The 13,463-nt window shown below is 39.3% G+C and overlaps 1 protein-coding gene across 1 annotated transcript in view; it reads left to right on the forward strand.

Annotated features, from left to right (window-relative positions):
- BAZ2B (bromodomain adjacent to zinc finger domain, 2B) overlaps nucleotides 1-13,463 on the forward strand; it is a 423,086-nt gene that overhangs the window by 384,239 nt on the left and 25,384 nt on the right. Inside the window, exons 32-35 of the mRNA XM_011991581.1 lie at nucleotides 7,305-7,954; nucleotides 8,371-8,644; nucleotides 8,818-8,973; nucleotides 10,143-10,303. Of these exons, the coding sequence (XP_011846971.1) occupies nucleotides 7,305-7,954; nucleotides 8,371-8,644; nucleotides 8,818-8,973; nucleotides 10,143-10,303 (1,241 nt within the window). The remainder of the gene's footprint in view (nucleotides 1-7,304; nucleotides 7,955-8,370; nucleotides 8,645-8,817; nucleotides 8,974-10,142; nucleotides 10,304-13,463) is intronic.

Below are 13,463 nucleotides of genomic sequence, written 5' to 3' on the forward strand. Positions count from 1 at the left end.
CTTTTGTTGCCATTGCTTTTGGTGTTTTAGACATGAAGTCCTTGCCCATGCCTATGTCCTGAATGGTATTACCTAGTTTTTCTTCTAGGGTTTTTATGGTTTTAGGTCTAACATTTAAGTCTCTGATCCATCTTGAATTAATTTTCGTATAAGGAGTAAGGAAAGGATCCAGTTTCAGCTTTCTGTTTATGGCTAGCCATAAATTCTTTTCTTTAAGAATGTTGAATATTGGCCCCTGCTCTCTTTTGGCTTCTAGGGTTTCTGCAGAGAGATCTGCTGTTAGTCTGATGGATTTCCCTTTGTGGAACCCAACCCAACCCAACCCAGAGAAAAAACCCAACCTTTTTCTCTGGCTGCTCTTAACATTTTTTCGTTCATTTCAACCTTGGTGAATCTGATGATTATGTGTCTTGGGGTTGCGCTTCTCAAGGATTATCTTTGTGGTGTTCTCTGTATTTTGAATGTTGGTGTCTCTTGCTAGGTTGGGGAAGTTCTCCTGGATAATATCCTGAAGTATGTTTTCCAGCTTAGTTCCATTCTCCCCATCACTTTCAGGTACACCAATCAAACGTAGGTTTGGTCTTTTCACATAGTCCCATATTTCTTGGAAGCTTTGTTCGTTTCTTTTCGTTCTTTTTTCTCTAATCTTGTCTTCACACTTTATTTCATTAAGTTGATATTCAATCATTGATATCCTTTCTTCTGTTTGATTCGGCTATTGCTACTTGTGTGTGCTTTCCAAAGTTCTCGTGCTGTGTTTTTCAGCTCCATCAGGTCATTTATGTCCTTCTGTAAACTGGTTATTCTAGTTAGCAATCCTTCTAACCTTTTTTCAACGTTCTTAGCTTCCTTGCATTGGATTAGAACATGCTCCTTTAGCTCAGAGGAGTTTGTTATTACCCACCTTCTGAAGCCTACTTCTGTCAATTCGTCAAACTCATTCTCCATCCAGTTTTGTTCCCTTGCTGGCAAGGAGTTGTGTTCCTTTGGAGGAGAAGAGGCGTTCCGGTTTTGGGAATTTTCAGCCTTTTTGTGCTGGTTTTTCCTCATCTTCGTGGATTTATCTACCTTTGGTCTTTGATGTTGGTGAGCTTCGGATGGAATTTCTGTGTGGACGTCCTTTTGATTGATGTTGATGCTATTCCTTTCTGTTTGTTAGTTTTCCTTCTAACAGGCCCCTCTGCTGCAGGTCTGCTGGAGTTTGCTGGAGGTCCACTCCAGATCCTATTTGCCTGTATCACCAGTGGAGGCTGCAGAACAGCAAAGATTGCTACCTGTTCCTTCCTGTGGAACCTTCGTCCCACAGGGGCACCCACCACATGCCAGCCAGAGCTCTCCTGTATGAGGTGTCTGTCGACCCCTGCTCTGAGGTGTCTCCCACTCAGGAGGCACGGGGGTCAGGGACTCAATTGAGGAGGCAGTCTGTCCCTTAGCAGAGCTGAAATACTGTGCTGGGAGATCCTCTGCTCTCTTCAGAGCCAGCAGGCAGGAACGTTTAACTGTGCTGAAGCTGTGCCCACAGCCGTGTCTTCCCCCAGGAAGATGGGAGTTTGATCTGTAAGCCCCTGACTGGGGTTGCTGTCTTTCTTTAAGAGATACCCTGCCCAGAGAGGAGGAATCTAGAGAGGCAGTCTGACTACAGCAGCTTCGCTGAGCTGCAGTGGGCTCCACCCAGTTCGAACCTCATGGCAGTTTTATTTACACTGTGAGGGGAAAACCGCCTACTCAAGCCTCTGTAATGGCGGACGCCGCTCCCCACACCAAGCTCAACCATCCCAGGTTGACTTCAGACTGCTGTGCTTGCAGTGAGAATTTCAAGCCAGTGGATCTTAGTTTGCTAGGCTCTGTGAGGGTGAGATCCGCTGAGCTAGACCACTTGGCTTCCTGGCTTCACCCCGCTTTCCAGGGGAGTGAATGGTTCTGTCTCGCTGGCACTCCAGGCACCACTGGGGTGTGAAAAAAATTACTGCGGCTAGCTCAGTGTCTGCCCAAATGGCCACCCAGTTTTGTGGGTGAAACCCAGTGCCCTGGTGGCACAGGCACCGGAGGCAATCTCCTGGTCTGCAGATTACAAAGACTGTGGGAAAAGCATAGTATCTGGGCCGGCGTGCACCATTCTTCAAGGCAGAGTCTCTCATGGCTTCCCTTGGCTAGGAGAGGGAGTTCCCAGACCCCTTGCACTTCCCAGGTGAGGCGACGCCCCACCCTACTTCAGCTCGCCCTCTGTGGGCTGCACCCACTGTCTAGCCAGTCCCGATGAGATGAGCCAAGTACCTCAGTTGGAAATGCAGAAATCACCCACCTTCTGCGTTGATTGCGCTGGGAGCTGCAGACTGGAGCTGTTGGTGTTCAGCCATCTTTCCTGGAAGTAGTTCACTGTTTTTTAGAAAACCATTTGGAGTATGTTAGATTGTAGATAATTTATTCACTATTGGAAGGAAACTGAAACATTTATTGTTAATTATACTGTGATATGAATACTATTCTTCCATTTTGTATTAGGATATAGTTACAGCATTAAGTTTGCAAGTATACAGTGTAATTGCTACCATGGAAATATGAAAATCTTACCTTAAAGATAATGGTTTTATGTTATCATCTTAAAATTTTTAGATCAGCCTGGAAAGGAACAGTCTTAAATAGACATAATAAGAATCTGCTTCCTTTAGTCTCTTCCACAATAATCTCAAGATGCTTCCTAGCATCTTCCTTCCATGATCTTCAAGCTGCTTCCTAGGAGCTGGTTTGTGGTAACACTGCCAACTGAAGACGGGAAAGCTCTGCAAGTACTCCTAAGGCTTAGCGGTACTGCATGGGTAGGGGCGCTTGAGCCCTAGGAAGAGGCCATTTGTGATTGCACCTCTCTTCAACCTGTACTCTAAATGCCAGTGCTTTTACATTTCTTGCTTTTTCTGTTTTGCTTAGAGTTTAGTGAAGTCTCACTGAAAGGTTTAGCTTGCTTCATTCCAACTAAGGAGAGCCAAAGGAAAGATGTTTCACTTGAACCAAGAATGGTGGACCCCCAGAATCCCGTGAGAACTATTAGGTGAACCCACAGGGGTCAGAGTGCTTCTGGTAAAACTCAAGGAGACATAGCTTCTTTCCAGTAGCAAACTTTGCTACTTTTAGCATTTGTTTAAATTAGGAAAGGCTATTTTGTCATTATGTACTGCAGTTGCTGCCAGGGTAGTTAATTAAGTGAGGAGTACTTCCAATTTTCTCTCTTAGTTGTCTTCCTCTCCTTTCTTCTGCTTTGAAGATGGTTATTTATAGTCATTGATACATGTCAAAGAAGTAAGGACTGGAAAGACCAAGGGATTATATGAGATAAAAGATAGAAAACTATTTAAAATTAAAGAATCTCTTTACACTAAATATCCCATATATATTTTCAAATGATTAAAAGTAATTTTACGGCCAGAGGCGGTGGCTCACACCTGTAATCCCAGCACTTTGGGAGGCCAAGGCATGTAGATCACGGGAGGTCATGAGTTCGAGACCAGCCTGACCACCATTCGAATGTAAAAGTCAAAGATAGTTGTGACTTTTGAAATTACCATCAGCTCAATATTAGATACAAATAAGTCATCAATGAGTATCAAACTAGTAAAAAATGGTGTGTTTCTTATTTGTTTTAGAATATATGACAGCAATTTTTGAAATTTTTTTAGTTCTCAGAATACAAATATTAGTACTCCCTTACTAGGTAATACATCACCTAAAGTTAAAAGGATTGGAACACACAGATATATGAGGAGAATATTTGTGACTATTTTCACATGTGCCTAACTGGAGGTAAAAGTATATGTCTTGGTTTTTTTTCTTCTTTACATGCCTGCTAACTTTGATTGGATGCCAGAGATTGTGAATTTTACCTTGTTGGATGCTGGATATTGTTAAGTTCCTATATTCTTGACATTTGTTTAACCGAGGCACAGTTAAATTATATCCTTGGAAAAGTTCGATCCTTTCAAGTCTTGCATTTAAACTTTGTCAGGCAGAACTAGAACAATGCTCATTCTAAGGCTGATTATGCCCTGCTACTAAAGCAAGATCCTTCTGAGTACTCTATCCAATGCCTATGAATCTTGAGGTTTCCCACTCTGGTGTGTAGGAACAGAAACTATTCCCAGCCTGTGTGAGCACCTGGCACTTTCCCCTCTAATCCTTTAAGGTACTTTTTCCCCCCGAGTCTCACCCATAAGTGCTGATCAGTATTTAGCTAAATACTTGAGGAGTTCCTCTGCAGATCACTGGAGTTCTCTGCGCAGCTCTCTCCCTTCCAGAATATTCTCCTGAGCACTCTAGCCGCTTTGGTCTCCCTGAGCTTTCAGTTCCATCTTCTCATCTTAGGGAGTTTGCCAGGCTCCACCTGGATTACTCCTCTCCTTATTGCTGTATCCTAGAAACTATCCCAAGGCACTAAGCTGGGGCAATCACAGGACTCACTGAGTGTGTTTTTCATCTTTGTTATTTGATGTTCAGTTTCCTGCAACTGTTGTTTCATATATTTTTTCTGTTTCTGGTTGTTTCATACAAGAAGGTAATCTAGTCCCTGTTACTCTATATTGGTCAGAAGTATAAATCTGATGTATATGGATTTAATTTCAACTAGAAACTAATTTGAAGAGAAGGATGTGAGTGCTATGTCAAACATTAATAAAGGACTGGCTGGATAAATTATGGTATACCTATATAACAAAATTATGCAGTTGATCACAAAAATGAACTACAGATGAACTACAGTTACATGTTTTGGAAAGGTCTCTAAGGAATATTGTTAGTGAAAGAATTAAACTCATCCTTTTATTTCATTATTCAAGGAATATTTATTGAGCACCTCCTTTTGTTTTCTTTGGAGACAAGATCTCACTATGTTGCCCATGCTGGACTCAAACTCCTGGGCTCAAGCAATCCTTCCACCTCAGCATCCCAAGTAGCTGAGACTACAGGTGCATGCCACTGTGCCTGGTTTATTGAGCCACTGTTTCGTAGTAGCCACCATGCTAAGCATTTAGAATCTAATAGCAAGATACAGACATTGACCGGGCGCAGTGGCTCATGCCTGAAATCCCAAAGCTCATGCCTGTAATCTGCAGGTGGATTGCTTGAGCTCAGGAGTTTGAGACCAGCCTGGCAACAGAGTGAAACCTCGTCTCTACAAAAAATACAAAAATTAGCTGGACATGGTGGCGTGCACCTATAGTCCCAGCTACTTGGGAGGCTGAGTTGGGAGAATCACTTGAGCTTGGTAGGTTAAGGTTGCAGTAAGCCCTAATCACACCACTGCACTCCAGCCTGGGTGACAGAGTGAGACCCTGTCTCAGAAAAAAAAAAACAAAACATACAGACATTGCTCTGCCTTTAAACAAAGCTTGTTGATTTAAATTCTAGTACGTGGGAGGGGGAGGTAATAGAAAATAAACAAACATCATGATTAATGTTAAATTCTGTAAAGGAAATATATAGAATGACATTCTAAGATGAATGGGGGGGTCCTAATTTTAGATAAGGTGATCAGAGAAAATCTCTGTAAGGAAATAACATTTATTATCTGAGACATGAAGGATAAGGAGTCAGACAACAAAACAGTATCCCATGCAGAGGGAAGAACAAGACCAAAGGCTCTGAGAAGGGCAAGAACTTAGCATGTTCAAGAAGCTGAAAATACAGAGCAAGAAGAGGAGCAGAGTTATCAAGGACAAGAGTGGTGCAGAGGTGGTGGAAGTTTTCAGGAACCAGATTATAGAATTTGTAGGCCTCAGTTAGGAGTTTGGATTTTTCTCTAAGCTGCAGAAAAGTGAATAGTAGTATTCCATTTATGTAATAATGCAAAACGATAGTCATAGATAATATGTATACGATTTTTGGGAAGATATTATATAGATGTAATTAACCATGGCTACCCCTGAAGTGTAGAAATAGAGACTGAAGGAATAGGTAGAAAGGCCTTTACTTTATACCCTTAATGATTGAATATTTTAACTTAAGAGCATATTACTTTTCAAATTGAATAAAGTAGTGGATTTATGTTTTTAAAATAGTTCTTATAAATTATTTTTAAAACAATGAGCAAAAATATGAACCAGAAATTTACAAGAGAGAAATACCAATAAACCTATGAAAAGATATTCAGCCTTATTAACGACCAGAAATAATGCAATCTAGATTTTCACCTCAAATATTGACAAAGACAAAACATATTGACAGCCTCCAGTTTCAATGAGGGTGGAGGCACGCGGATGCTCTCAGGTACTTTAATATGAGTATATATTGATCCAGACTTTCTAGAGGACAGTTTGACAATATATTTCCAAAACTCTGAAAAGTACACATCTTTTTTTTCTAGGAATTTGTTTTAAGGAAGTAAATCAGGAGAACAAGTCTAAAAATGTAGATAAAAGGTCATTATTTACAGCATTGTTTAGAATCGTAAATAATTGGGACCTATTATATATCAGTAGAAGATTGTTTAATTTATGATATAGTTCATTCTGTAGCCATTAAAATTTATGATGAAGTTTTGTGTTTATCGACATGTCAAGGTGTTTACAGGGTATTATTCAATAAAACCCTCTAGCAGTTTAGAATATTATATATGTAGTAGAATTTCTTTCCTTAATTATGTGGACTTAAGTGTGTATGTATCACATAGAGAACTCCTAGAAGTTTAATACAAAAATATTAAGGGTAATTTTTGCTATGTAGTAGGGCTTGTAATATTTGTTGAACTTTTAATATTTTTGGATTTTAATTTTTTATAATAAATATATGTTAATGCCAGCCGGGCGCAGTGGCTCACGCCTGTAATCCCCACACTTTGGGAGGCAGAGGCGGGTGGATTACCTGACCTCAGGAATTGGAGACCAGCCTGGCTAACACGGTGAAACCCTGTTTCTACTAAAAATACAAAATATTAGCCAGGCATGGTGGTGCACCCTTGTAATCTCATTTACTCAGGAGGCTGAGGCAGGAGAATTGCTTGAACCCAGGAGGCAGAGGTGGCAGTGAGCTGAATTCGCGCCATTGCACTCCAGCCTGGCGGAAGAGTGAGACTCCATCCATTTCAAAATAAAATCTAAAAAAAAATATATATATATATATACACACACACATATATATATGTATGTTAATTTTCCAGTGAGTGAAAGCTATAATCCATAAAAAAGGAAAATATAGGGAGTAAATAGGTAATATAGAAAAGTTTAAGTATTTATGCATGTAATTTGATAAAGAGTAATGAAATTTACAGTATTGGTTTGATCCGGAGTAACTGATCTTCATAATGCTTTTTGATTTTGTAGGACTAGAAGAAATTGCAAAAGAAAGAGAAAAACTAAAAAAGGCAGAAAGTGTCCAGATCAAAGAAGAAATGTTTGAGACTTCTGGGGACAGTTTAAATTGTTCAAATACGGATCACTGTGAACAAAAGGAAGATCTTAAAGAAAAAGATAACACAAATCTATTCCTTCAGAAACCTGGCTCTTTTTCCAAATTAAGCAAGCTTTTGGAAGTAGCTAAGATGCCTCCTGAGTCAGAGGTTATAACCCCCAAACCAAATGCTGGTGCAAATGGGTGCACATTGTCTTATCAGAACAGTGGAAAACATTCACTGGGCAGTGTTCAGTCAACAGCAACGCAAAGCAATGTGGAAAAGGCAGACTCAAATAATCTGTTTAATACTGGTTCAAGTGGTCCAGGGAAGTTCTACAGTCCTCTCCCCAGTGACCAGTTACTAAAAACGCTGACTGAAAAGAATAGGCAATGGTTTAGTCTTTTGCCACGAACGCCTTGTGATGACACTTCACTTACTCATGCTGATATGTCAACTGCTTCTTTGGTGACTCCTCAGTCTCAGCCACCATCTAAGTCACCTTCACCTGCCCCAGCTCCTCTTGGATCTTCTACTCAGAATCCTGTTGGCTTAAATCCATTTGCTTTATCACCTCTTCAGGTTAGTACTGCTAACTGTAACTCATTTTTATATTGCTTTATGTAATCTTTGACCCCATGGAGATTTTCACTCTAGGGGAATTACTCAAATAGTTAAAATATTCCTGCTACAGTTTGAAAACTGAAGCAAGTCAGAATTTCTGTCACCAAGGTTCATTAGAACTACTGATCTCTAGCCTTGGTGTAAGTCTTCTTTAATTACTTTTTAACTTATTACTATATATCCGAAAGGAAAATTACTTTGGGGAACAAATAAGAACATGGAATTTAACATTTTTGTTGCTAATGTATTTCGTTTTCCTCTAATTCTAACAAATGAAAGAATATTTTTCAGAATTTGAAAAATAATTTCATATTCCAAACATTTTTCCTAACTTCTTAATCTACTTTTCATTAATAAATGTTTTCTTTTTGCAGGTGAAAGGTGGAGTATCTATGATGGGACTTCAGTTTTGTGGGTGGCCCACTGGTGTGCTTACTTCTAATATTCCATTTGCATCATCTGTACCTGGTCTAGGATCGGGGTTAGGGTTATCAGAAGGAAATGGTAATTCGCTCTTGACTTCCACTGTTGCTTCGAGTAAAAGTGAGTCTCCAGTACCACAGAATGAAAAGGCCACTTCAGCTCAACCTGCAGCTGTTGAAGTAGCAAAACCAGTAGATTTTCCTAGTCCAAAACCTATTCCAGAAGGTAGGTACATTGAGATGGTTTATAGCAACTTACTCAATTTCAGTATTATGGATTCCTATATTGTAACTGAATATTTGACGGTTCTATATGTAGTTAATAAATCTTTTTATTTCCATGGTATCATTTCCTATTCAAAATATTTGTAAAAGATCTACTTATTTATCTTGACTTAGAAATGCAGTTTGGTTGGTGGAGAATTATTGACCCAGAGGACCTAAAAGCTTTGCTCAAAGTGCTACATCTCAGGGGAATAAGAGAAAAGGCATTACAAAAACAAATTCAGAAACATTTGGATTATATTACTCAAGCCTGCATCAAGAATAAGGATGGTATGTACCTAAAAGAGATTTCAGCTTTCTTTCTTGCTTAGTTATTAGAATTCATTATTTTATTCTCAAGCATATTTTAGTACAGTCTACTGGTCCTTCATATTCATGAGTTCCACATCTGTGGATTCAACCAATCACAGATCAAACACTGTCAAAGAAAAGAAAGATGGGTGCATCTGTACTAAACATATACAGACTTTTTTTTCTTATTCTTCCCTAAATAATATAGTATAACAGCTATTTCCATAGCATCTACATTGTCTTAGGTACTGTAAGTAACCTAGAAATAACTTAAAGCATATGGGAGGATGTACATAGATTACATGCAAATAGTACACCTTTTTTTTTTTTTTTTTTTGAGACGGAGTCTCGCTCTGTCGCCCAGGCTGGAGTGCAGTGGCTGGATCTCAGCTCGCTGCAAGCTCCGCCTCCCGGGTTTACGCCATTCTCCTGCCTCAGCCTCCCAAGCAGCTGGGACCTTTTTTTTTTTGGTGAGAGAGTCTTGCTGTGTCACCTAGGCTGGAGAACAGTGGTGCAGTCATAGCTGACTGGATTCTCAAAGTCCTAGGCTCAAGCAATCCTCCTGCCTCAGCCTTCTAAGTAGCTGGGACTACAGGCACATGCCCCCACACCCAGCTAGTTTTTTTTTTATTTTTTGTAGAGACAGGGTCTCACTATGTTGCCCAGGCTGGTCTCGAACTCCTGGCCTCAAGTGATCCTCTCACCTCAACTTCTCAAAGTGCTAAGATTATGGGCATGAGCCACCACTCCTGGCCAACACCATTTTATATAAGGGATGTGAACATCAAAAGGTTTTGGTATTCATGGGGGCGGGGGGGCGGTCCTAGAACCAATTCCCCACAGATAACAAGAGAGAAATGATATCTTAATGCACTACTATTTTTTTCTGTTTTACTCAACAAACTATTTATATTTTTTAAATTGGTGTTACTGTCTTGTAATTTTTTACACCTGCAGACATATTGTTTTGTGTTTCTTAGCATGTTTCTACTTTTAAGAGTAAGCTGCGTGTACATACACAAGTGCATTTGTATATGTTAAGTTAGATGTACATGGCTCCCCTAGAATTTTATTCACTTTCTGGAAGAAATCTCTGAGGAGAAAAACTTAATAAGTGGATTTTTAAATTAATTTCTTTTTAAATGTAGTTGCTATTATTGAACTGAATGAAAATGAAGAAAACCAAGTAACTCGAGATATTGTGGAGAACTGGTCAGTAGAAGAACAAGCAATGGAAATGGATTTGAGTGTCCTTCAACAGGTAGAAGATCTAGAAAGGAGAGTTGCATCAGCAAGTTTGCAAGTGAAGGTAAAATCGACTTGGAATAAAATCTGTTTTTAGGATAATGGAAGGTAACTAATGCTTATTACATGCCTAATATATGCTAGCTAATGTGCTAAATGTTCTTACTTTATCTCGTTTAATTCTGAAAACAATCCTGGATTATTTTGCCTCATCTGGTAAGGAATCAGGCTCAGAGTAAGTAATGTGCCAATGGTCATATAGTAAGTGCCTAAATGTGCATTTAAACCAAGTCTGACTCCAAAGCCCATGTTCTTTTTAGTAATCTTGCTACCTCCTTAATGGTATTCAGAAGTATTATTTCTGATGTGCAGTTCTTTACTATCAGCAGAATTCCAGTTTCACTGAGATGAATGTGATGATCTAGTACAACATTATCAATAGGAGTTATCAGACTCCTATTGTAGTGTTTCATATAAGGCTATGAACTTCCTTATATACAAGCCATGTTATGTGTCAGACTTTTACACTATATAGTTTAATTTGGAGACCAATATAGATATATCCAAATATATGTTATAGAGCATTATGATATACTGTCACATGTACACATACCCTACATATATATGTAAAGTTTTTATATACTGATTTATTCATTTCTTCATGTATCTGCTGGGCATTATCATGTCACAGGTAATGATCAGAACTGGTTTCCAGTGAACAAACAGAAGGAAAGCTTTACCCTTGTGCAAGAATTTTTGGTTTTGTGAAGAGGCGTATAAAGATCTCCTTAAAAGCATGAAAGGTTTAGAACCTGCTAAGGTTCTGTTTTGGTTTTTGGTTTTGTTTTGTTTTGTTTTGTTTTTCTTTTTTTGAGATGGAGTCTCACTCTGTCACCCAGGCTGGAGTGCAGTGGCACAATCTCGGCTCACTGCAACCTCCACCTCCAGGTTCAAGTGATTCTCCTGCCTCAGGCTTCCAAAGTACATGCCATGACGCCCCGCTCATTTTTGTATTTTTAGTAGATACGGAGATACGGGGTTTTGCTACGTTGGCCAGGCTGGTCTCAAACTCCTGACCTCAAGTGATCCACCCGCTTTGGCCTCCCAAAATGCTGGGATTACAGGCATAAGCCACTGCACCTGGCTAGAACCTGCTAAGGTTCTAAAGGTTTAGAAAACTTAATCTCCATGTAATTTGATTTGAAATGCCTTGCTTTATTCAGAATGAGAAATTTATGGCATAATGCTATCCTATTTAATAATTGAGATTTTGCTTCATAATCAGTTTAACATAGGCATTTGGACACTTTTAAGGATCTCAAAAAATGTAGTTTTCCAGAGCTAATAAAATATCCCTTTCTTGTGACAAACATAATTACCAACCTTGGGAAGCAAAAATTTATTATCGAAACTATTGTGCTAGTAAACTATGTGTCTCCTCCTCCTGGTTCTATAATAACAGTATAAAAGTGCCTCGTGTATTGTCATCTTTCTGGCATCTTCAACAAATGAACCCTTTCACACTATTTTATTTTCTGGAGAAATGAAAATTATTCCATTTAGTGCTGGAATTTTTTAACATGTTTTTGGATCACTTATGTAACACATTTCACTGAAAATAACAAACCTGATTTAAATTATCATGGTGGCACAGAATCATCAGTATGAAGATCAATTATTAGACAATAATTCCCTCACGAAATGAGAAGAGATTTGGCACCTAACCTAATGATCTTAGTGTGCTTTGCTTTTAAAACTGCTACATCTACTTTCTATAACCTGTGGTTGCCCTTTCAGATTGTCAGTTGATACTACTTGCTGATTTAAATTTGATTGGTTCCACAAGAACTATTTTCCTCCAGCTTTTTCCCAACTCATTTGCCAATTCTAATTGACTGTTGGTTGGGAAACTGTATCATCAGGCTTTTTAAAAATATGTGTAAAGTCAGAGTGTGGGCCTGAAACATTTTCCTGGTGACATACTCAGATTTTGGTCCTTTGACCTTATCACATTGCTGGCTGCTTAAATGTTCTTGGTTGTGTTATCAGTAGCTAAGTAGAATTTGCTTCATAAATCGTTTTAAATTCATAAATAATAATGTACAGTATCATGGAGTACATGGTGATGTTTTGGTACATATAATGTGTACTGATCAGATCAGAGTAATTAGCATATTCATTATCTGAAACATTTTCCATTTTTTTCTGTTAAGAATAATCTCCTTTAGCTACTTGAAACAATATATATTATTAACTGTAGTCATCCTGCAGTGGTATAGAGCACTAGAACTTATTTCTCCTACCTACCAGTAATTTTGTTTTTTGTTTTTTGTTTTTGACACCGAGTTTCACTCTTTTTGCCCAGGCTAGAGTGCAGTGGCGCGATCTCGGCCCAGGCTAGAGTGCAGTGGTGCTATCTCGGCTCGGGCTGGAGTGCAGTGGCACGATCTCAGCCCAGGCTAGAGTGCAGTGGTGGGATCTTGGCTCAGGCACCGCAACCTCCACCTCCCGGATTCAAGCGATTCTCCTGCCTCAGCCTTCCTGAGTAGCTGGGATTACAGGCATGCGCCACCATGCCCGGCTAATTTTTGTATTTTTAGTAGAGACGGGGTTTCTCCGTGTTGGTCAGGCTGGTCTGGAATTCCTGACCACAGATGATCCGCCCGCCTCGGCCTCCCAAAGTGCTGGGATTACAGGCGTGAGCCACCATGCCCAGCCAGTAGTTTTGTATTCTTTAACAAACCTCTCTTTATCCCTCCCTGCCCCCACTTTCTCCAGCCTATAGTATCCTCTGCTCTATTTTTTGCTTCTATGAGATCAATTTTTTTTAAGCTTCCACATGAATGAGAACATGTAATGTTTAACTTTGTGTGCCTGGCTTATTTCACTTAATGTCCTCCAGTTCCATCTATGTTGCCTCTGATATTTCATTCTTTTTGAGTTGTATAGCATTCTGTTGTGTATTTTTGCCACATTTTCTTTATCCATTTATCTGTTGTCGAACCCCTGGATTCATTCTGTATTTTGGCTATTGTGAATAGTGCCACAGTAAACATGGGGATGCAGATGTCTCTTCAATACAACAATTTTCTTTTCCTTTGGATAAATTCCCAGTAGTAGGATTGCTGGATCATATGATAGCTCTATTTGTAGTTTCTTGAGGAACCTACATACTGTCCTTCATGGTGGCTATACTAGTTTACATTCCCACCAACAGTATGTAA

The sequence above is a fragment of the Mandrillus leucophaeus genome, unplaced genomic scaffold, assembly GCF_000951045.1.
Source record: "Mandrillus leucophaeus isolate KB7577 unplaced genomic scaffold, Mleu.le_1.0 Scaffold110, whole genome shotgun sequence".
Classification (NCBI taxonomy): Eukaryota; Metazoa; Chordata; class Mammalia; order Primates; family Cercopithecidae; genus Mandrillus; species Mandrillus leucophaeus.